Genomic DNA, 26338 nt, shown 5'->3' with positions numbered 1-26338 from the left:
TCTATATTTTTTCATTTTATATAGTCTAAGAGAGCGTGATTGTAATTGAGTAACTAAGCACACACATACTAGGGGAGAGTTTTAAAATTCATATTTTTAAACTAATTATACAGTACGATAATATTTTATACATGACGATTTGGTCAGTTATTTTCCCCAACAAGCAATGGAGCAAACATATATGTCAAAAAAATTTCTAAGTATAGATCATACGGACGATAATTTTGATTTTACCGTGAAGATCATACGGATGATAATTTTGATCATACCGGGACGATGGCTTCTTTTTCGTCCTCAAACAAAGATTGTACGGATGATAATTTTGATCGTATCGGGACAATGACCTCTAGTTCATTCTCAAATGAAGATCACAGGGACATTAATTTTGATCATACCAGGATGATGGCCTCTAGTTCGCCCTCATACGAAGATTGTATGGATGATATTTTTAATCGTATCGGGACGATGACCTCTGTTTCGTCCTTAAAAGAAGATCATACAGATGATATTTTATGATCATATAGAGACGATGGGCTCTGGTTCATCCTCAAATGAAGATTATATGGATGATATTTGTTTATCGTACTAGGATGAAAGGCTCTGGACTCTTTTCGTTCATTTCAACCCGACGGTTCGTATATACAAACTTAGATATTTTTTTTGTTTGTACTGGACGAACATAGTTTATACCAGACGATGATCGTACACAAAATGATTTTGTACCGATTCATAATGAATTCATATGTAATAGTATTTGAACTATTCATACGTACGAATATATGATCGTACGATACGATCGTTGATGGTTAAAATTAAAAATTTTAGTTTTCTGGATGGTTTTTCATGTCTTTTGTATAAAAGGTCCACTAAAAACTATCACTTAATCTTTTTGTCATCTAGTCTTTGTGATTTGTAAAGGAAAATTGAAGGAGAGAGTGTGAGAGAGTGTTTGAGAGAGATTTCTTCCTAGTGGAGTGTGAAGGGTTCACAAGGTTACTCAAAGGTAATGATCTCTATGTATGTTTTGTGTTTTTTCACTCTTTCTCTTTTCTTTCTAGATTGCTCGTGTGAAGATCTTTCAAGAAGATCTGATTCTCTGCCGATACTTGGAGAGTGTGAACAGCTGAAGGTTCTCTGCCTACACTTAGAGGGTGTGAAAGTACGAAGGTTCTTTATTGATACTTGGAGGGTGTAAAAGAATGGCTGTTCTCTGTTACATCGAGGATTAGTTGAAGAGAGTTTTGTAAAAGCTTCTCCGCCTTGCTGTGTAATAGTGTAATACCTAAAGTGGGAGGCTTTAGGAAGTGGATGTAGGTCGTGTTTGATCGAACCATTATAAACCTTTGTGTCTTTTATTTCCACTACTTATTTATTTACTACAAGTTATTGATTCCGTGGTTGAAAATTTATTTTGAAAACTTTAAAATTAACTTGCTACGAATCATTAATCGATTTCACTTTTAAAATCCAAGAAAATTAATTTTTTTAAAATTATCAATTCACCCCTCCTATTGGTTAGCCTTTGGACATTAACTTAGGTTTAACAACCTAATTAAGATTCAACAAGAATCAACATGAATCACTTTATTATAAACCATGTGACCAAAGGAGACATTGAGTTACACCATATAAAATGAGAATCAATTGGCTGACATCTTTACTAAACCACTTGTTTTTGACACTTTCAACATCTTAAGAATTAGATTGGGTGTGATTGATATAAATGCATGAACTAGTTGTCAATTGAATTTTGATTTTTTTTGTTCCTTTTTATGTTTTTTTTTCACTTTGCTTATTTTACTTTTTACTAGTTTTTATTTTTCTTCTTTATTTTATTTCAGTTGTTTTAGTTTTTCCTTTTTTGTGATCAATGCTGAAATGATATTTTATGAAATATTTTTATTTTTGAAAATTTGTAGTCAATATTTTACATCCCTTAATCTGTTAAATGGAGAAAATACCATTGATTATTTCTCTTTTTCTAATCTATTTTAGTGGTGCAATTTTCTTTACTAAATGAAAGGCTATCTCAAATTAACAACTGGACTTTGCGATTGAGATCTTTATATCTTGCTATAGTAATATATCTTATATTTATAATGTTTAAATTTTTTATATTACTTTCAAGTTTTCTCTTCATTATATCATTATATTTATTATAAAATTTTGATTTTTTTTTTGTGATTTGTTCTTTCTTATATTAGAAAGTGAATTTTTCTTCTCTAACATCTGAAAGATATACTCACAACTGAGAGTATTTAAGAGTTTTGAAAAAGGTTATAGCTTGCAAAAATAAAAAAAGTGACCAATAACATCAAATTAAAAGATGCGCAATGATGCCAAATTGAGAATTATACACAAAGTGCATCAAAAATCAAAAGATGCGCAAAGTGCGTCATTCAATTGACAAGAGGTATAAAATGAGCCCACCAAAAACAAGTTCTCTTCTCTTTCAAACTTTTAAAACTTAGAAGAATTCATGTGTCACTTGATATTTTCAAATGCTTGATTTTAAATTTTATAATTATGACAAATTAATTTGTTACATTATTCTATAAAATATTTTTTTCTAAAACCAAGTCTTTAATTGGTCTCTTTTTCTTATCAAATTAGTTTTCTGAGTTATGTCTTTTATTTTCAAAAGATGATTTTACCCTGAGAGAAGTCCGAGTTAAGGTTAACAAGATCGGATATTCTATAAGTTTTAAATTTCGACAATGTTAACTCATTGGTCTTACAAATCTTAAAATCAATCACATGGAGACATTATCATATTCATGCTTTGATTAAAAAAAAATTGCTTTCATTCTTTTTTTTCCTACTTTTTCTTTTCTTATTTTTTTCCTCCTCCTTTTTGTGATGTGAAAAGGGGGAGTAGTGTTTGAGTTATTTTTCATTTTATTTAGGTTGTTTTTTAATTTTATTTAGGTGTGATTGTTTGTTTGTTTGCTATCATCAAAAAGGGGGAGATTACTACGAATCTGATTTTAGGGAATAAAATTTTGATGATAGCAAACACTTATGTTTCTCTATGACTATCTTGCCTACTAACATTTAAGGTCCATAAGATCAAACTGTAATATGAATCTGCTCAAGATTGGGTAGACTAGGTCGGAATCAGTTTGCAATATTTTTCTTTTCTTGAGTCAATTATAAATGATGTGGTTCATGATGTTAAGTAACCTTGCACACACACACTTGGGAAATTTTTCTGACTATTTTAGAGTTTTCTATTTTTGCTCTTATCTTTCGGGATGATCCTAAAATCGGCCTAGACGATCAGTTAAAAATAAAAATCTTAATTAGGGAATCTTGATTAAGGCAACCATCATTAAGCGCATCGACCTGATTGATATTCATATCAGCTGGGATAATAGGCTCAAATAAAAAAGAATCAGCCGCTAGGACATCATTCAAGATGATGCAATACAATTAAGCCTAAATTAATCTGGTAATTAAGAAAAACAGTTAATGTTTGATTGCTCGATCATATCATCCTGGATGATTGCAGGATCGGCTAGGACGATCAGTTCAAAAACCATAGTTTTTCCTGGACAATCAAACATCGGTCAACTTCTATTCAGGGCGATGCTCTGGATGATATGCACTAAATTAAACTAATCATCCGGGATAATCGCGAGATCAGCCTGGATGCTCAGGTTATTTTCCATCGTCTAGACATCTATTCAGGATGATGTTCTGGACAATATTCAATGATTTGTACTAATCGTAAAGGATGATCGAACCACTATAAATTTTTGTGTACTTTATTACTGTTTATGCATTAAATTTTTGCACTTTATTTTCTTTGTGATGAACTTTGGTTTAAGTTTGTGCTTTTGCTTAAATATTTTTTTAAATACCAATTCACCGCCCCCCCCCCCTCTGCTTGGTTATCCTTGGGCTAAGTTCATTAGGGCTTAACATCCCTGTCGAACTTTTAAGTGGTATCAGAGCACTTTCAAGTGGTATTAGAGCACTTTCAAAGTCATGATGGGGCGAGTTGAGGGCTCTCTAGGTAGGCAGTTTTCCTATAGCTGATATGTGTGAGCTTGAATGAGAATGATCATTCTAGGAGAGAGGGAGTGTCTGAGATGGCTATCCAGGTACTTGGCCGATGTTAGGCTGCTAACTTGATGAGGAGTCTTGGATCCACCCCGTAAAAGGGTGAGCTCTATAGTAGACTCATGTGAGTAGCGTATGTTAATCATAGTGGTTGAGTTTTTCTACAATTCTAGGCGAGTAGCACCTCTCAGATTTTTAGAGGAGCTCCTGTCGTGGACCCTCTTGAGGAATCTCTATTATGACCCACCTATTAGCTTTTAAATACTTATGAAGACATATATGAGTGTACATATCCAAATAAATATATTATGAAGCATACAACATCAAATTTTCATTTGAAATGGACTGCCAATAAATTGTGTTACAATTCTAAATAATACATTTTATTTAAATAAGATTTCATTCAGCTCAATATTTAATATTAAAGTAATAAATTAAATTAAAAATCATTAATATATCAAATTGAAATGTAGAATATATGATTTAAATAATAATATGTTCAATCGTTTTTTTGTTTTTTTCGGCTTGTTACCTACCCGCGGGTAGGTTTGAAGTATCCAAACATGGCCTCCGAAGTTCTTTAATGGTCACGTGATGCTTGAAATCTATCACGATGAGACGTGTTTTTTGCTTAGTTTTTTTTTATTATTTTTTAACAAAAAATATCATAGTAATGTTGTGGATAAAATAATAATTAAAAACATTAAGATTCAGATTAATGATATAAAATTATGAATATAAATAAATATGTTTTTTAAAAAAACGTTATTAGTATCACAAGTGATTTTAAAAGAACATATCAAAATATTTTAAGTTTTTAACATAAAAATTTCCAATTTCAGGTTAAGGTTAGCTAAGGCCATTTCTAAATGAAAATTTCATTTTTCATCAAAAAAAAAAATAATATTCTAAAATGTAGGAACTCGTCTCCCACCTAACTTCATATTCTAACAATCAAAAAAGAATTTTTTGTGTACAGTCTTTCTCATATTTTATTTTATATTAATAGCTTAATTTTTGGATTAAAAAAAAATTAGCTTGGGTGAACAATGACATTGATCACCAACCAATGTTTGTCATACGATACCATAGTGTGGAATCGGAGAAATTATTAGGTGCCGAGTGCGGACGAGAGAACCGTCCGCACACTAGTATAAAATCGCGGTCGGTACCGTTCAGTACCACTCGGTACCACTGGGTACCACTCGGTACCCTGTGTCTGTGCAGACGGTTCTCACCCCGTCTGCACTCTGCACCTAATAATTTTTCGTGGAATCGAGCGCTTAGCGGAGGCATACGATGATATGCAGGTAGGTTGGAGATAATCTTATAGAAAAAGGGTAGAAATTAAAAAAAAAATGTTGTTATTTGAATTTTAGCATTGAGATTCGGATACTTACATTCCTATAAAACGACCTATGTTCTTCCCATGTAGCGAAAGAACGCATTCACACCAAGCAACTGAGGTTCCAAAACCAGAGCTTCTGTGCCATGGCTCCAACTTCTCAGGCATCTCTCTTTCTCTCTCTCTCTCTCTCTCCAAACTAGTGGCCTTCGCCACCTAATATTTGATGATTTTTATATGTCCTGTATAATATGAGAACGTCACCTTTAAATCATCTTTAAATTATGTATTTTGCTGCTTCAATAGAATACAATGGGACGGAACAATGGAAGCATGAGCGGAGGAGCAATGGCTGCCAATCCGAAAATGATTGAGAGCAACCCATTGATTCGGCAAGTGAAGTCCTCCATTAGAGGGGTGATGGCTGAGCTGCTTTCTGTGGCCAATCCTTCAAAGAATCTCATATCTCTCGGCACCGGAGACCCCGCCGTTTATCCTAACTTCTTTGGCAAAGGTCGCGAGGTTTTCACAGACGCAGTAAAGGCCACTGTTGCCTCCACTCTCTACGACTCCTATCCTCCGGCATTCGGCCTCCCCATGGCTCGCCGGTAAGCTAACTCATTTACTCCACATTTTTCTTCTTGTTATGCTTTTCTTTCTGCAAAAGGCGTCTTCATTTGTTATTTGATCGTTTTCTACGAGGTGATGACATCTTTCATAAATTTGATATAGGTGAAGGATTTGACTCACTCAAATTTAATACGATTTGAATTTAAAATTTTAATAATAAACCATTTTTTTCTTGAAATTGATCATTCTTAAGAAACTAAATCTACCTCTTAATTTCATTTGCTATCTGATGATCTTACCAACTAACATCAATCTGCAGCCACATGTGTTCACATGGCCTTGTCAAGGAGAGATTATTAAGTGTGGGGTTCATATATAGAGAATCATTCAGTTTTGTGACTGTGAACAGTAAAAGCGTGGTGGTGAACAATAACTGTATTTTTACTGTTCACAGTTACAAAACCGAACGGCTCTTTGTTTCGGACTCCGCACGTAATAATCCCTACTTGTCTAGATGCACATTTTTTGTTGATTAATTAAATCATATTAATGCAACTCATTTTGATATGTTAGTTGAGAGTTCTTACTACAAATTAAAAAGTTTTTAGTTCAAATCTAATGTATATGATGTGTATATGAATTTGTCTTAATTAATCTAAATATTCTTAATAAAATTAATTAGTACTTTAACTAAAATTATAATATGCGGGGTTAGAAAATTATTACGATAGTACCACCACATGGCTACCTATCGTGCATATAGTGTATTCCGCTTCTAGGGCTGTTTGAATGGAAGATTTCAGCAGAATTTAAGTCAGATTTTAATCTAAATTGTGCCAAACATCAAAAATGGCAATTTTGATTTATTTGGAATCTCCGTTTCTTCTCCTTTTTCCTTAAATCCTGAATTTATCTAGTATATGTGCGAGTTCGACTGATTTACAATTTTTAGGCCAAAAAAATAATTTTTATTCTGTGTGGAGTCCAAAGCATCTTGAGATTAATAAAAAGATGCCACCTCACCTCAAAAATGTACCACGCTCTTTACCGAGTTTGATACCCACGCTAGGTACCGAGCGCGTAACTGGACAGGAGAACTGTCCGGTGTCCACAGAGAATTATAGCTCTACGGCATGAAATGGGAGAGAGACCATTACCTTCACACCGAGCTCCCATCGTAGCTTTCAATCCAACTGAAACAAGGTTGTTGAGAGAGGTGAAGTAGTTTCTTTAGTAACTCTTTCAAAATAATGAAATTATTTTCCTCATTAACTTAGGCTTCGTTTGGGACGACTTTTTTATTGCTTTTAAAACGGCTTTCTAGTAAAAAAATAAAAAAAAAATTCTAAAAAACAGCTTTAAGAAGAAGTAAGAAAGCTATCTCAAACGAAGCCTTAAAGCTATTAGATTAGGAATTTTCATTTATTTTACAAAAGCCTAACTTTATGTTATTTATGTTGTAAGGAATAATTATAATTAGTCTTACTACGTATTATTTCGAAAATATTAATTAAAATAGTAGTAATCATGATCTAATTAAAGAAAACATTAATTAAAAAATTTTAATAAGTAATAAATTTTAAGTTATGATCAATAATAATTAATAAAATCATATTTGAGCCAAAATAAATAAATATTGAAGTAACCAAATCTTAAGCACAAAAGAACATTGATATCTTTAATAAAAAATATTAGCTAAGAAAATAGTGAGTGTTAAATCAACCATCGAATTGTACCATTAAAAAGTCTCCCCAACAAAATGATGGTGATGATAATAATTAATTTTAAGTAGAAGATAATAAGATCTATTCAAACATACTAACACAAGATCTATAAACATGTAAATTATCAAATAGCCATCCAATTAAAAAAATATTAAAATAAAAATTTAAATTTTTACTAAAATTCTGTTTTAAGAATCAATAAAAAAGCCGTCCCAAATGAAGCCTAAATCTCTTCATCTTTTCAAATTTTTTGTTCAAAATATTTATTTGATTCTATTATCATAAAGCCAGCCTCTTTTGCAGACAAGGCATCATTTAAAGAGACTAGTACATTTTTGAACTTGCCCTGTGTACGCATTCTTAGCAATATCATAAAATTGGAGTGAATCACATAATTCCTAAAGTAGAGATGCTTTAAATTCTTCACATTCCTTAAACTTGTAGAGATAAATAAATAAATATATAATACACATAATTAAGTTTAATTAAAATGAATTAAACCATAAATTTTAGTATCTCAATGAATTTAGGGAGAAAAATGTATTATATCTTGAGAAGAAACTAAAATATATAAAAGCAAAACTAATCTCTAATAATAAGTGTGCGCCGTAAAATAACCTCTCGCACTAAAAACTGAAGGATACCCTAACTGGCAGAGACAGAGAGAAGAACCAAATAGAGAGACGAAGGAATGGAAAATAAAAAGTATATTTCGTATATAGCAGGTGTATATAGAGGTAGTATAAATAGAGAAAGGCATGAATAAAATGTTACAAAGAAACAATATAAGTAAACTAGTTCCACACGTATGGGTTCACTAACATGCCCTCGCAAAATGATCATTCGTTTGATGAATGTTCATTTTGTTACAAAGTGTGGTGAACAGTGCTGTGGGTAGTGGCTTGGTGAAAATGTCTGCGATATGATCAATTGAGCTGAGATGAACGATTGATATGTTGCCGGAATTGTGATGCTCGCAGATAAAGTGATGATCGATCTCAATGTGCTTTGTTCTTGCATGGATTACATGATTATGAGCAAGAGCAATGGCAGATGTGTTGTCGCATTAAGTGATGTTTGGTGAATTTTTATATATTTGAAGTTCTTCAATGAGGCGATGAAGCCATATAACATCTGAGACAGCGGTAGATAGTGCCTCGTATTAAGCTTCGATAGATGATTTTATGATGGTGGTTTGTTTTTTTAAAGACCAAGAGATGATGTTAGGATCAAGAAATGTATAGAATCCGGATATGGACTTTCAATCTGAAGAATCCGTAGCCCAATCTGTGTCGACGAAGGTGTGGAGCTGAAGGTCTCCGTGGGTAAGTGTTAGACTAAAGTGGGAGGTGATTTTAATGTAGCCGAGTAAACATTTAAGTGATTGAAAATCTGATGTGGTGGGATTGTGCATATGTTGGCAATTGGAAAATGGCAAATTGATTTGATGGCGAAAGCAATGTCTAGTCGTGTTATGGATAGATACTGTAGAGAGCCATCTAGTGTGCGGTAAAGCTGAGGTTCCATGTATAGTTGAGTTGAAGTGTGTCCATGCTTTGATTTGGGGGTGATTGGTGTAGGAGCGGGTTTGCAGTTGGCGAATCCTGCCTTCTCAAGCAATTTGGTGAAATAATGTTGTTGCTGGAGGAGAAATCCAGTTGATGTTTAGGTGACTTGAAGTCCCAGGAATAGTGACCATTTTCTTGATTTTGAAGTTGGAATGCAGGTGAGTTAGTAGACGTTTGATGGTATCATTATCAATGCCTGTGAGAATAATATCATCGACATATATGAGAAAATATAAATGAATGTTTTTTGATGTGTAAAGAAGAAGGGAGGGATCAGAGCGACTAAACCGAAAGCCGAATTGAAGTAGGAAGGTTGTAAGTTTTTAGAACCATTATCGCGGAGCCTATTTAAGTACACAAAGAGACTTGTGAAGCTTGCAAACATGATTGGGTAATTGCAAGTCATTAAAGCCAGGTGGTTGCCGCATGTAGACATCTTCAGAGAGTTCATTGTGGAGAAATGCATTTGACACATTCAGTTGAAGAACGTACCAGTTGCGATGAAGAGCTAGTGTAAGTAAAATTTGTATGGTTAGTACTTTTGCAACTGGGCTAAAAGTTTAATTGTAGTTGATGCCAAATTATTGCGATAAGCCTTGATCTACTAGTCTTGCTTTGTATTTATCTACTTGTCTGGATGGTAGAGTTTTTATTTTGTACGTCCATTTGCACCCAATAAATGGTTTGTTGACGTAATGAGGTACTAAGGACCATATTCCTTATTATTATAAGGCAAGGAATTCGGTGGACATAGCCAAATGCCAGTGCTAATGTTGGACATCCTAAGAATAGGTTGTGGGGGTTGTCTGAGATGATGAATTTGCTAGCAGATCGAAGATCTGCTTTAGCTTAGTGATGTCCGATTTTAGTCTAGTTGTCATGGGGTGTGTTGGGGCGAGTTGGTGAAGTTGATGGGATGATCTGGATGGTGGGTGTATGGTTTTGGATGGAGGGTGAGAAGTGGAGAGGGAACTGGATGTGGGTGGAGAGGAATTTGATTGAGATGTGTTTGGCAGAAGAGTGAATGTTGAGATTTTTTGAATAAGTTATCGGTGTGGTAAGGAGAGTTGTGTGTGGAATCAATAGAAGTGGGGAGATGAAATTATTTGATTGATCAGTAGGAGTAGTGTTGTTGGGAGGGATAGATTCGTAGGGGAAGATATTTTCATGAAAGACGACGTGTCTGGAAATGTGAATTTTGCCAGAGGTTGTATTGAAGCACATGTTTCCTTTGTGAGTGAAAGAGTAGCCTAAGAAGATACATTCTTGAGATCGGGGAGAGAGTTTATTTGAAGTATATGGTTTTAGCCAAGGAAAATAGAGACAACGGAACATGCAAAGGTGAGAGTACGTGGGAACCTATCCATGAAGATATTGATATGAAGTTTGAAGGGAGATGTATGTAGAAGGAAGGTGATTGATAAGATAATTTTTGATGGAGAGAGCTTCAGCCCAGATGAGATGTAGAAGGGAAGAGGCATGCAAAAGAGTGCGAGTGAGATCTAGTAAGTGCCTATGTTTGTGCTCGGCTAAACCATTGTGCGCTAGGGTATGGGGGCAACTTATCTGATGAAGGATTCCTTTTTCCTAAAGGAAGAGATTGAATTCGGTGTTGGTGAATTCGCCACCCCCGTAAGGAGTGAAAGATTTTGGGAGTGGAGGTAAATTGATTAGCGACGAGGTTACATAAGTTATTGAATTTCATAAATGTTTCATGTTTAGAGTGCATTGGGTATATCCAAGAGAATCTCATGTAATCATTGATAAAGAGAAAATAATATTTAAATCCATCTGAAGATGTTTGCGGAGCAGGGTCCCAAACATTGTAATGAATCAAATTAAAAGGAGAAGAATAAACAGTAATGTTGCTATTAAAAGATAGTTTGTGGCTTTTAGCCATGTTATAAGATTTGCAGATAAATGATGAAGATACATTGGTAATATAAGGAATGTGTCGAGCTAAAATAGAAATCTTTTTGTTATGTGGATGTCCTAAGCGAGCGTGACATAATTAAGATGAATTAGTGGTAGCATGAAGAGCTGTAGATGTGGTAGGAGGGGAAAGCCAAAGTTGATAGAGACCATTACGAAGATGCCCATAAAGAATTGGTTGATGATCTTGCATATCCTTAATAGTAAATCAGTTAGAATCAAAATAAATGCATACAAAATTATCGGATGTTAATTTTGAAATGGATAAAAGATTGTGGGTTAAGGAGGGAATGTGAAGGGTATTACACAGACATAGCTTACGCTCCGTGTCCAGTAGCGGGAGAATGCCTTGTCCGAAGTTGTGAATGGGTAATGACGAGCCATTGGTTATTAAAACTATGTAAGAGACCCCTATGAAGAGCTGAAGAGGTGATGTTTGTAGCATATGGAGTAAGATGAGTTGATGCCCCGGAGTCAAGAACCCAATCTTGAGTTTAATTGGTTGATGGTTGGGATAGAATAGTGTGTGGTTTCTAGGAGTTGGTTGGGGCATATTTAAAATTACAACGATGCCAATAATTTATTGCTTCATGGCCAGTTTTATCGCAAATTTGGCACGTTGGTCATACAGCTGGATTGATGCGGAGATGAATAGGTAAGGAGGCAGTGGGAACGAATGACGAAGAGTTGCTCTTATTTTTAAAGAAACTTTTCTTATTGCATCCTCGAGAAGAATTAGGGGCGGAGTAGAGAGAGAGTGTGTCTCTGGAGGAGATGGTTTTTTTTGAAGTTCTTGTTGAACGTGAATTTCCTCGTTACAATGAAGCGAGTAAAGGTTATCAAGATCAATAAGAAGAAGAGAGGTTCGGATATTTGTTTTAAAGGAGTTGTAGGTGGTTAGGAGACCATTAATAATATAAAGAATGATGTCTCAGTATCCACCATGGATTTGGAGGAGGCTATAGCGTCTAAGATCTGATTGATTTTTGCAAGGTATTGTAGCATATAGCAGTCTTTTAGCTGGACATTGTGTAACTATTTTTGAGTTGAATGACTATCGAACGACTGGAAGATTGGAGGCATTTCTCAAGAATTGTTCAGGCATCGTGGGCAGTGGTGGAAGATAGTACGTAAGGAAGAATTGAAGGGGAGATAGTTGAGAAAAGAGCAGAAATCAAGTTCTTGTCAACAAGATGCCAAACCTTGAAGTTAGGATGGGAAGGATCGGTGGGGAAGATGGAGGTACTGGTGAGATGTTCGATGAACCCATTGGCCGTGAAATGCTGAAGGAGTTGAAGGTGTAAGATTGCATAGGTGTAGGCGGTGAATGGAGTTGGAACCAAATTCTTGAGATTTGATATCAAGAATTTCAGTGGCACCGACATAGTGAATTTGGCGATTGAGGAAGAGAGAGAAGAGTTGGGGAGGTGGGAGGCCGCTGAGTTTTGATCTTCCATGGATCGCTCTGTTACCATGATGGAGATCCTAGCTGGTGGAGACAGGGAGAAGAACCAAACAGAGAGATAGAGGAATGGAAAATGAAAAGTATATTTTGTATATAGCAGGTGTATATAGAGGCAATATAAATAGAGAAAGACATGAATAAAATGTTATGAAGAAACAATATAAGTAAACTAGTGCCACACGTATGGGTTCACTAACCAAAACACCACGCCTTATACAAAGAAGTAAACCATTATGAAGGTCTCTAAGCTATTCATCACAAAAATAGCCATTGCACTTGAAAGAAGAAGCTGAATAATGGAGAGAAATATGTAGTATAGAAGCATGGGACAAAATTGTGTCAGATTTATGGTGGAAAATTCTTCCGCATTTCCGTCACAAATCTGCTGCAAATCCGTCTCAAATAAGTTTATCTAAACCGATATCTATGGCATTTCTTTCATTCACTTGAGCATCATGTGTTCCTCTGTGCCCGCGCCCGCAGCTATGACCCTGGCTCGTGACCCATCTTCTCCTCACTAACGTTCACCGTTCTTCATCGTTGTTTGACTTTGCTCTTTCGATGACGTCCTTCCTGTTGGATTGGGATCAGAAGTAACAACGGAGGCTCGCTCGCTATGAAGGCGACTTTCTCCCTTTCGCGGGCTTCTTTCGCCAAATCCCTTAAATCCGTTGAACTATATGGTTTATTAATTCTAGGATTTACAGTGAAAAGAGGGAAACAAAGGTTTTGTGCATCGTGAGGTAAACTGAGGTTTTCTTTGGGAGGATTTACGCTAAATCCTGCTCAAATCCGACATTAATCTTGTGGTCAATCTATAGGATTTACTAAATCCTTAGAGTTAATTATTCATAGATAGAATTCATGTTGGATGGTTGAAGTGTAGAATTCATTTTGAATGGTTAAAGTGTAGGAATACACCAGTCTTATTGTGTGATAGAAAAATTTCCTCAAACAAAATGAAAAATTCTTTAAGATGGTGGATGAGTGGATTTTTACTCTTAGAGTCTATTGTTCATGGTGATGATATAATGAATGGAGATATTATTAGCAGAATTCATGTTGGATGGTTGAAGGGTATAGGGATACATTGGGCTTATTGTGTTATAGAATAGTTTCCCTCAAACTTAAGGGAAAATTCTATAAGATGGTGGTGAGACCTGCAATGTCTTATTATGTACGTAGAATGTTGGTCATTAAAAGATAAGCATAATATTAAGTTAAGTGTTGAATAGATGAGGATTCTTAGGTGGACGAGTGGCTTTACTCTTAAGTTAAAAAAGTAGAGAGGTAGACCTAAAAAGATAATAATATTATTTGATTATATATTTTTTTTCATAACTAGTTTTTAAAATTGCTTCGATTGTAAATGTTGGAAAGCCCAAAAATGATTGTGGGAGCTTTTTTTTTTTTGTTATACTATAGGTTTGTGGAGAATTTGCGGCGAAAAATCAGCCATAAATATCGATGCGACTACCTGGTATCGACGTTTGTGACGGATATATCCACCACAAATTATGGCAGATTATCTGCTACAAATAATCCATAATTTGTGACGAAATCTACGGCGGACCACACAAACGAAGGCATCGTTTCAATAAAGATTATTCCTTCATAAATACGCCACAAAAATTTAATGACGGAATTTGTTAGTCGCAAATATGTTTGCGGTGCTCGTTTTATCTTTGGAACCATATCCGTCCCAAATCCGCTGCAAATCAAGATTTGTGACGGATTTCTTGAATTTTATGGTGGATTTTGCCATGCAAATAGCTGGTTTTCTAGTATAACACTTCATAACACAAAAGAGAATAAGTTTAAAATTTTAAATGCAAATTATGTGGGAGATTGACTTAAACTACATCAATTCACCATTCATTTCATCTAATATACCCATCAAATTGAAATATCTTCATAATATCTATACAATTACCGTACATCACCTCTAGAAGCCAAAAAGTTATGCCACCTTTGGCTCAATTAGTTTTTGAAGATAATCATCTTTTAATGCTTGGAAGGACACATTGAATCATTAAAGGTTTATACAATAACATATTGATTCCCCTACGGGTTTTATAAAAGCATTAGTTTGCGATTAATTTTCTATGGAATGATGATGAATTCAATCAAATAAACCAATATGAGCTTAAAACTATTGAGAACTATTTCATCCAAGAATCCTCTAGGAATTTTCATATTATATAATCCATTAACTACTTCATTTATTTCTTAGCAATTTTCCCGTGCAATCTAACAAATTATAGCAATGAAGTGGTAGCTATATCAATTAAAAATCACAGCTACAATATTAAATTGTAACCTTTTACTTTCTATATTTTTATTCCTATCCAGAATGCTAAATCGAAGGGAAATCATTGATTCTATAAATGAAGACATCTACAACTAATCCATTAAACTTGCTATGTAAAACCCTAAACCCATGAATTTTCTCCCATTGAACAAAGTTTAAGGATAAACACCTCAAAGTTTCTCTTGTAAACATAAGTTTGTCATCGCTCTTTATTTCCAAAGTTTATGATATTTAGAGATGAAGCTCAATTACCACCATCCCAAGAAGAGTTTTTATCTTGATAATGTTTTTCTTGAACTTAGCTTCATTTATTGGCAACTTTTCCCTTGTATCATTTTCTTCTTAAACAACTTTGACAATAGCCATTTATGGAGCAACTTCATTAGTACTCCTTGCTCTCTCTAGCTCCATGACTTTAGTAAGATTTGCTTGGTCATTTGTTGAAGGCATTCCGGGTGTCAAGAGACTCTTCTCTATTTTTTTGGTAGTAAGCTCGGGCCTTGCTTAGATATTGTCTTATTACTCTAAAATGTATTAGTCCCTATATCATTTAAAAAACCAAAAAACAACTACAACAACTTGTTGTACTCTCTTACCATAGAAGGCTTTAATAGAACTAAATTCACTACTCAATCTTCACTAGAAGCATTTCAATGCTCTCCTTTATACATATGAGATAATCCATAGTTACTTTTTGAAAACCTTTTTAATGATAGTGATCACCATTTGTAAAATATACATATTTCTCCCCATAAAAACTTCTCCGTGCTTAAAAATCGCTAGATAAATCTCCTAACTTTAGCAAAAATTTTGCCTTGACCATGTTGTGCTTCTTTTGCTGGTTTAATCATCTTTCTTAGTGGAGGCATATTAGAAGATAAATATCACTTTAGAGTCGATACATCCTTATGTACTACAAATTCTTTGAATATGTTTTATCAACATTTCAAAATCTCAATACTAGAGAAATTATTGATTTCCTTCAAAAGATTCATAAATAATCACTTAATCAAACTACAACAAATGAACAACATGAAGCATAAACATTTGATGCTTGAGCCATTTCCTAATTCATACTAGGAATTTGATGCGACTCTATTCATACAAACAAAATTCCTAAGATTTTTATTTTTTCGAATAGAGAGTTTTGGTGGATTTTTTTTGGAGCATAATCAATAAATAGTAGAAACATTTTGTTATAACAACATCAAAGGTGAACTTAAATTTTTAAAAAGTTGTGAAAGAATAGTGACGTTATTAGTAGAGAGATTTATCTCTAGCTAAGAGTCCAATGATTGAAACACTGTTTAATCACTAATACATTAAAAAATGGTAATTACTCATTCACCAGCCTAAAGAAAATCAAACGTACTAAAAAATTAATTTATGAAAATTATCTTGTGAAATGAAATATAGATCCGTTTAGAGGTGTAAACGAGTCGAGTCGAGCTTGAGTTTTGCATAACTCGGACTCGAGTCATGCAAAACTCGGGCTTGAGTCATGCATAACTCAAGCTAGACTCGCTGACCAAATCAGGAGTCCGAACTTGAGATGAGCTGGGCTCATGGTGGCAAACAATGGGCTCGCAAGCAGCTAGTGAGATGACAGCTTCACTGCAAGAGAGGAAGATGGCGTTTGCTTGAGAAAAAGACGTGTCTCTTGCATGTCTGTTGGGTGAGAAGAGGAGAAAGTTATTTCTTTTTTGTTTTTTGTTTTCCTAGGGAATCTAGATAGTTTCTGCTTTTTTCTTGAGAAAGATTAGTCTTTTAGTTATTTTTTTTTTATAGTTTCATTAATTATTTGGACATTACGGCATTAACTAATTTTGGGAATCCTTAGGGCATCTCCAACCGAACGTCAAACGAGCGTATGCCGTCCGTCCGTCGCTCCAACCGAACGCAAAAATTTCCGCCATTTACTTGCAGGTGAACAGTGCGATGCCAATATTGGCGTCGCACTGTTCACCCACGCCATTTTACTCTCTCAACCAGTAAAACGCGCGAAAGGGAGAAGGTCGTTAACTTTCGAAAAACACCTAAAATGACGTTCGATTGAAGCAGCATCACGCCATTTTGGAGTTCTGCGTTATTTTGCCGTAAATTTTGGAGTTCTCCGTTGGAGATGCCCTTACAACTAACTAGGCGTCTTTTTGCCTCCAAGATTTTTTTTTTCCAAATCCCTGCTATACCAACACTCCAACAGCTTCTGGTAAGAGAAAAAAAATACTTTAGCTAATATAAAAATAATTATATTAGTTATATTATTATGAGGTAGCTTATCTGTTTATGAGCTCGTGAGCCCAGCTTCACATGTTTAAATCAGAGCTGATTTTATAGAAGAGTTCGAGCTCAACTCACAGCTCCATACGCTCTGCTACAATTATTACGTCCTCTGACCGGACGTAGAGCTACGTTCGGCCGCGAATAACATGTCGCCACGTGCTCTTACTCTTTACCGCGCGGCCCGACGACTTGACCCGGAGCGGAACCCAAAAATGCAATGTTCGCGATTTTCTCGTTATTGCTCGGTATTTGCAAGGTATTGCTTTGCAAAAATGAGAAATACCGCTATGTGAAGACCAATACCATGCAAATACCGAGTTATACCTAGTTTTTTACAACTCGGTACAACTCAGTACAACTCAGTATTTGCTCGGGATTTGCTCGGTATTGTTAGGGATTTGCTCGGTATTGCTAGAAAAAACTAGGTACAACTCGGTATTTGCTAGGTATTTGCTCGGTATTGGTTATTGCCGAGCAAAATCGACCAATACCTAGCAATACCGAGCAATCTTGGATCCGTTCCGGGTCGGTTGTCGGGGCGCGCGGTAAATAATGAAAACGCGTGACGCGATTCTACTGGCGGCCGAACGTAGAGTTGCGTACCGGACGAAATAAAAGTTTGCAAATGAGTAAAATAAAAAATTTGGCTAACTTACACCCGTGGACCGTTATTTAAAATGGTTGATTTTTTAAGAACAATCATGCATATTCATGGATCTTTTACCATTGTTGACAAATTGCTGGTAGTGCTGTGGCGGAGTACCTACGGAGCTTGGTGAAAGGCTGTGGTTATTCGCGAGGCCATACCGTTCAGATCCGCGAGAGCGATGTCTACCTCACGGTCGGCGCCACGCAGGCGCTGCAGTCTACGCTATCTGTCCTCGCATCTGCTGGCGGCAACATCCTCCTGCCCCGTCCAGGATTTTCTCTCTATGACTCCGCCTGCGTGCTCGCCGGCGTCGAATGCCGCTATTATGACCTCCTCCCCGCCTGCCGCTGGGAAGCCGACCCGTCTCAAATCCGTGACCTCGCTGACTCCCGAACTCTCGCAATCGTCGTCATCAACCCTAACAATCCCTCAGGCGCAGCTTTCTCCGCCCAACACCTCCTCCAGGTTAGAGATATCTCCCATCTTCCTCCTCTTCCCTAAACCCTTTTGTGACATTACGGAAATGCAGATAGCTGAGGTTGCTAGGGATTTGAACATTCCCATCATCGCCGATGAGGTTTATGGGGGGATCGTCTTCGGGGGAGGAAGGTTCATTCCTATGGCATCCTTCGCTCACTTGGCGCCTGTTATCACTATCGGCTCATTGTCTAAACGTTGGATGGTTCCTGGCTGGAGATTCGGTTGGTTTGCAATTTGCGATTTGAATGGCACCCTTCAAGAGGTATGGTTATAGCTTTCAACTTATTACTATGTGAGTGACTGTGTTTTTGTTTGGCTCGTTTCTATTCTTTATTTATGTAAAAGTATTTAGGGTTCTTGCCTGTGCAGGTGAGGAAGGCAACTGAAATACTGATGAACATAAATCCTGGCCCATCTTCAGTGATCCAGGTTTTAAACTTACCGTTTTGCTCATACTCTCCATCACTTTAATTGTCACGAGAAATCTTATTTAATATTGTAGGATATGATGTGCTAATTTCTTCTGCTTCCATTGGGGCAGGCTGCTGTTCCAACGATTCTGTTAGATGCAAACGTTGAATTTCATGAGAATGTGTTAGCGTTATTGGAGTCCTGTATGGAAACTCTTTTTGTAGGATTGGAGCAAATTGATGTCCTCGAATGCTATTCCAGGCCTCAGGGTTCCATGTTCATGATGGTAATTTTTTGTCTGAGAGATCATACCATTCTTTCTCTTCAAGCTTCTGTTGTTATTCCTACTCTTTACTTTTCTATTTATATTTTATATAACAGGTTGAGGTGGATACGAGCCGCCTTCTTGGCATTGAGAACGACATGGACTTTGCAAAGGAATTGATGAAAGAGGAGTCTGTCTTGGTCTTACCAGGTTAGCATCTAACCAGACTAATCTGCTTTATTTGCTTAGCATTGTCATCCCTATTGGTTCTTAAAATTTGTATTATAGGATTGTGTATTGGTTGGTATACTTGGAGCAATTGAAAATATCTGTAGCTTAATTGCCAACGCATAAATAATCATTTGTTGTTGTACATCTTGACTATAATTTTAGTCATTCCAGCATGCATTATATTTTATCAACTAAGCTCCATGTTGTTTTCAACTAAGACTTTGTTTGGGACGGCTTTCTTACTGCTTCTTAAAGTAGCTTTCTAGTATAAAAATTTAAATTTTTGTACTAAAAAATTTCTTTAAGAAGCAGTAAGAAAGCGTCCCAAACGAAACCTTAGCTCCATCTTATTTTCTCTGTTGTATTCATATAGCTCCAAAGAGAGATTATACATTCTTATTCTTCGTTTATATTGGTTATTGCTTTTGCAATAATTGATATTTTTTCCATGAACAAGTTGGTTTCATGTACAATGCTATCCTTATCCGCCGGGTTAGCTTAGCTCACCGAATTGCCTTTTTCTCTCAAGGCATATATTCTTCTCTATTAGTGTGACAATTGAAGGTGATAGCTTGATACTTGCTTGGTTCATGCATGATCAGTAACTTCCATTATTTGAAAATGCCATTCTATCGCAATAATTATTTGAGGTATTCTAGGTTCCATTATCGGTTTGAAGAACTGGGTTAGATTATTCTTCGGACTCCCTACAGATTTATTGAGTGAGGCATGTGATCGGATGAGCTCCTTTTGCAAGAGGCGAATGGTAAGTGATGCATGGTAGATTTGATTAGTCGACTGCAGTGAAATCTAGCTGATAATTTGGATGTTTTCATGCGCATTAGCTCTTACTTTGTATGTTGTAAGCTAAGACGATATATGGGCTCTATTAATGATTTTGTCATCTATATGTATTGTGGATTTTTATTTGTGATTGTTCAATAAATGGTGAGCTATAGCTCACAGTTATTTTATGGGATGGGTGTATATTGTTTATATTTATTATTTGCAATATATATTACTATTACTATAACATCGGTATTGTGACAAATAGAACGTGTTAGCCTCAACAGCAATGCTGCGGCTAATACATGAAATGCTTATATTTTGGGGGAGAAAATTTGCAAGATCTTCTAAAGTAACCCATCTTTTACTCTCTTTAATCTCACAGTATAACAAATTTTCTGTCAAAATATAAGCATATTTGCATTTGTTTTTGAAAAATTCAGTTTCTCCTTCCAACCACATGTAAGAAGTAGTGGCATGAACAAGAAAAATTATTAGGTCCGGACATCGAACCTAAAAATAGAACCGGATATCCAATTAAAATTTTTCATGTGGACTGCATTTTGATTGCGCTTTTTGACTCCGTTTTAGCTGGCCTTTGACTATGCTTTGACTGCGCTTTACCTGCATTTTACATGTGCTTTATCTACGCTTTACCTGAGCTTTTGACGTGCTTGACTTAAAATTCCGCGGACACTTGTACATTTCACATATCAATATTTTATTGGACACTGGACGTATCTATATATCTGGCATCTGGTCCTAATAATTTTTCCATGAACAGAGCTAGGAGGTAAAATTTCATGGTAATTTTGCATGTTGAAGAATTCACATGACCCAGAACCTAAGGTAAAGAGTTTCCCGGGACAAAAAAGCAACCATTGGGTATGCCACTTTTAAGCAAAAGGACATCTGGCAGTAAAAAAATAGGTGATCGCGACTTTCATGGAGTTGGCTGCCAAAATACATCATTTGATTAAACACACCTGTTTTCAAAAGATAGTAGTTTTGAGCCCCTTTTTTAAAATTTTTCAAGCTATATAAGCATAGATAATAGCAAAACTTTTGAATCAAATTTATCTGTGCACACCACCTTAGAAATACCCTGATGTAATTGGTGCAGTAGTTGCTTATTGGAGAAGGAATTTCCCCAAAATACATAGCTATAAATGCCATAGTTCAAAATATTAATGCTGAGAATTTGATTCACAATAGAGTTATTAGCACAATAAAGGAGACATCAATTTATGCTGGAGATGAAATCTATTGCCTTTGTTGTAGGGCTATAAAGATTTTGCTCCTAAAATTCTCTAGAAGGGAAGCATACATAAACCATGGATTGTAAAAAAAAGATCATGGTTAATTATTGATAACTTAGAAATCCATGAAACTTCGAAGGTTCTAAGCATAATCATGTAAGTGTTTCCTAGTGATAGATGCATTACTTGGAGGCTTAATTCAAAGGGACTCATAAGCTTCTGAACATCAATCTGATAGGACATGAATTATTAAAAAAATCTTCAAAAGAACTTAGCTTTATATAATGTGCAGGGCATCAAAAGATAAATAACCAAAGTTCACATTATCCCTTAGCTTCATAAAATCTATAAGAATAAAAATTTCTATATAAATAATATAGGAGCTCCCAAAGGTGATCCACCAGGCTTGATAAAATCTCTATCTAACAGCTCCAACAACTGTACCCCTCAACTCTTGCAATTCCCTAAGTGCGATCCTATACGTAGTTCTCGTTATTGGAGTTGTACCTAGCACGGCTTCAATAAAGAATTCTGCCTCTCTCTCTCTCTCTCTCTGGAGGCAACCTAGATAGTTCTTCAGGGAAGACATCAGGAATTTCTTTCACCATTGGGATATTTTCTAAACCCTTCACTAATTTACTTAAATATTTGACATAGGCTAGAAATGCTGAATCCCATTTCTTCAAGCTTAGGCTATAATTATAGAATCCAATTTTCTCCGCTCTTCTAGCTTTCCATGAAATATTAAAAGAACAGAATAAGCTTAACTAGCTTAGTAGACTCCGCCTTTACCCATCTTAAATATCAAAACATAAAAGTAATTGATTTAAAAGCAATTAATAAAAAAAAGTTTTCTAAATATTTAAAGCATAAGCAAAGTAGATATTGTTTAGATTTCCAGCACGTATACATGATATTGAGGCCAATACTTGCTTTTCATAACCATATAATCACTTTCACTGAATTTTTCAAATGCCACATAGAATACTCATTTTTAGATATTCACTTATATTTCACTTTTATTTTCAATTATCATCAGAATTCATGCAAAAGTTCATTGTTTACTAAAATATAACTCAGAACTTTCTTAACCATATTGCAGAAACGTTAAAATATAAATGCTATGTCTAGAATGCACATGTTCTGATGCTTACTTATATATCGACATCCTCTTATGCATTTCTTTTACTTCCCACACCTGTACACAATAGGTGGGGCTAGGGGTGCAACCGAGCCAAGCCGGCTCGACTCGTTAATGGGCTCGACGAGCCGAGCTTATCGAGCTCGCGAGTCGAGCTCGAACACGAATTCGAGAGTCGAGCTCGACGACTAATCGAGCTCGAACACAGGGATGCTCGACTCGATAGCTCGTCGAGTTAGCTCGAACAGCGAGAACGAACTTCGCCGCGGGAGGGGACTTCGTAGCGGGAGCGAACTTCGCCGCGGGAGGTTACTTCGCCGCGGGAGTTGACTTCGTCGCGGGAGCGGAATTCGTCGCCGGAGCTGACTTTGCCGCAGGAGCGGACTTCGCAGCGGGAGCAAGTCACGACAGCGAGCTCGAGCTCCTCCGGCCTTCTCCGATCAGGACTTGCACTATTTTTCTTGCTCCCAGTGGTTAGCAACATTGCGGATGAGTGCATTATCTCCGATGCAGGATCAACGTCGCGGCAACGAGCTCGAGCTGACTCCGACGCGAACAGCAACGCAGACGACAGATGACAAATGCGGACGCGTGCTCGAGCTCGAATCGTGACTCGGTTCGACGCAGACGACGGACGAGCTCGAGCTCGACTCTGAGACGCGAGCAATGACGGACACGGACACGTGTGCTCGAGGTCGAACCATGACTCGAGAGCTTGACGAAAAAATTCAACGATAATTCAAACTCTATTGCTACAGTTGTAGTTCAATTTTTACTGCAATACATTTTTCTAAGGAAAATTTTTATAACCTAATCAAAAAGAAAATTATTGAAATTCAAAGATAATATAAAGAACGCACACACATAATAAAAACTACAAAAAATAAAGAAGCATAGAAACATAATTGGGTTGCATCCCAAACAATGCTAAATTTGTAGTCTTCAGATTGACTTGCCTAGATATGTCATTTTAGTTGCACTGAATCACCATCACTCCTAAAGTATAGGAAAAGGAATTATTTTAACTTTTAGTCAAATTTATATTCTCAATCCTTTGAGAATTATTTTCTCCATTAAATTTAAATCACACTCTTCTAACTGTATATGTGATCATGATTATAAACTAACTCCAATAACATCAAATTTCTTAGATATAATAGTTACCTGAGCAATAAGAATTGATATAATCATGATTCAAAAACACCTACTACTCTCTTAGGATTTATCCTATTAGAAGGCCACTAAAAATTATTTGTATCCATTTTCTCAATTTGTTTATAAGTTTTCTCAAATGACATAGATATTAAAGATCCTCTAATTACTGCATCTATAATTGATCTAAGGAACCCCACTAGTCCATTATAAAAAGTGGTTATATAGCCCGAGGAATTCAGCCACATCATAGCTTTATCACATTAAAAATAGAAACAAATAAAGCCTAATAACATCATCATGTACACCATTATATTTGAATGTTGTATAGACTTCTAAGAAGAAAGCTAAAGGATGATTTTAATCCTCAACAAAAGTTTTCCCAAATTAAAATTTTTGAATCATCTGAATTTTGACAGTTTAAGTTCAAAGTTATTGTCCTCGATAATAGGTATATTGATACTTGACGTTTGGGGGGGGGGGGGGGGGGAGGGGGGGGGGGGGTTGCGGCGGTGTTGTGTATGGCAAGGCTTTAAATACAGACTGTAATAAGTGCTTATTCTTTCAATGCTAAATAATGCTTAAGTTTTCTTTGATATGCCAATAATAAAAATCTCAATTAAATGTTTGCAAGTATAAATACTAAATCGAGTAATAAAAGATTAAGTAGAGTGTCAAGCTGATGAGGAAGTATCATGCTTACTTGTAATGAAATTATTACTACTTGCTCTAAATGCATAAGTTATCCAATTGAAATAAAAGATGATGTTTTTTTAGTTTCTATCACTAAATAAAAATAACAAAATAATTGATATAATAATTAATAAAATATTTTTGATTGATGAATATAAATATCATAATTTTTATAATTAGATTCTTAATTGTAGGTCTGATTCAGAGCATGTGCATTCCTAGAACTCTTTCTAGCTTATAGGGGTGAAAAGGATATTTGCTAACCTGTTATTGTTATAATATCTTCTTAGATGTTAGAGTATTCAAACATCATATGTCTAGGTATGCCAATATTCTATCTTAATATTCTTGATTATTCTTACATTCCTTTATCAGGGCTATACATCACACTAGATTTTAACTACACAAATGTCCACTATGTGCATTAAATAAAGAGTGGAAGATAATTGAGAACATCATTAAATCTTTAAAGTATCAGAGTCTTCATTAGTACTTAATATACTCTTTATATCATCAATAAAAAAAAAAAAATTTAATAATGTAGCCAAATAAAGAATAAATGACAAGCAAACTCATTTTCATTATTTTCATAGAAGAATCTGAGTACAAGAGAAGTAGTGAAATTTTATTGCTAGGTAGGATCAAAGTATCTCCTCTACACTCTTTCTTCCATCGCTTCAGAGTTTCTTCAATAAACACAGGTTATACACTCTAATAGATTATATCCTATACTTTCCTAGCCTCCATTGGGTTTTACTATAAGAGGGTGCTAGAGAAGCACATAGAAAAGTACTAAGTTTTACAAGTGACTAAATTCTTCTACAAATAGAATATAATATCTAATTATAAGAAAACATATGTATCTGGCACTACGACACTTGAATGTATAACACTATTGTGCTCAAAAGTGAACTAACATATCGACCCAAAAATATTTATTCCACTACAACGCTTGATGATGTGGATTGGTTATGAAGTGAACAGATATATCTTTTCACTTGAGCGATGTGTCCCTTAGAAGTTATAACTACAACATTATGATGCTGTGGAAATTGGAGCACTGTGACACTCGAGTGGTCAAAATGGCAATAAGGCATTGAAATGTGTGGCACTACAACATTCATTTTCTTGAGAATCCAACATTACCAAGTTGATTTTTTAATGCAATGGCACAAATGCTAAAACTTTGACTATTATGCCACTGCAACTATCATAAATAAAGAGGATGGTATTCCAATATCCAAAAGTTGATGCTTTGGTGGTATTGAATGGAGCACAATGGTGGTGTTTCATCAGGCACTACGACGCTGAATGTTCCTTTATATTTTTAATCATTTTTTAGTTTTTCTTAACAAAAATGACTAAAAAATAATATATTTTATGGAAATTCAAACATTATAAATAATACATAATTTATACTTATCAAATTCTCACTATCTTAAACTTTGGCTAAGTCTCAAGCAAATACAAAAATATGCACTTTTGATTATTTCAATAATAAAAGTAAAACTTGATAATTTAAAATTACTAAAATGTTAGATAATACATCATGAAATTACTAAACGACAAGAGGGGGGGTGAATTGTAAAAATCTTTTTCTTAATAAAAGTAACCCTAAACAAGAGTTCTAATTTTTTGTTGTTTTTGAAATTTTATAACAAAATTTTAAGCAATTTTTCCTTCCACAAAATTTCACATGCAATAGATATGAAAAAATTAAAAGCAAGTAAAACGTAAATAACGATAAGGAAAGAACACACCAAGATTTTTATAGTGGTTCGGTCAAAATATGACCTACGTCCACTCCCCGGAGTCCTCCACTCCGGGATTTTCACTATCAAAATAGTTCTCCTTTTGCCTCCCTCGGCAAGGCGGAGAAGCCTTTACAAACCTTTCTTTTACCAACCCGGCGTGGCGGAGTGCCAACCTCTGTTTTCGCCCTCCTAGCGACGGCATAGAGCCTTCTCGTTTTTCTCCCTCCTGGAGAAGGCAGAGAACCTCGAGGTAA

At 35.5% G+C, this 26338-nt stretch overlaps 1 protein-coding gene across 1 annotated transcript; it reads left to right on the top strand.

Annotated features, from left to right (window-relative positions):
* Positions 1 to 17999: 17999 nt before the first annotated feature.
* LOC110105401 (nicotianamine aminotransferase A) lies at positions 18000 to 20273 on the top strand (the record flags this gene model as incomplete). Its single annotated transcript, XM_028698694.1, has 6 exons — positions 18000 to 18377; positions 18442 to 18654; positions 18762 to 18821; positions 18934 to 19089; positions 19185 to 19278; positions 19959 to 20273. Coding segments are annotated over 6 exons (1026 nt in total), but the record flags the coding sequence as incomplete, so codon positions are not given.
* Between the last annotated feature and the right edge of the window lie 6065 nt (positions 20274 to 26338).

Source organism: Dendrobium catenatum, unplaced genomic scaffold, assembly GCF_001605985.2.
Source record: "Dendrobium catenatum unplaced genomic scaffold, ASM160598v2 fragScaff_scaffold_1122, whole genome shotgun sequence".
Taxonomy (NCBI): Eukaryota; Viridiplantae; Streptophyta; class Magnoliopsida; order Asparagales; family Orchidaceae; genus Dendrobium; species Dendrobium catenatum.
This window is presented reverse-complemented; position numbering and strand designations above follow the sequence as displayed.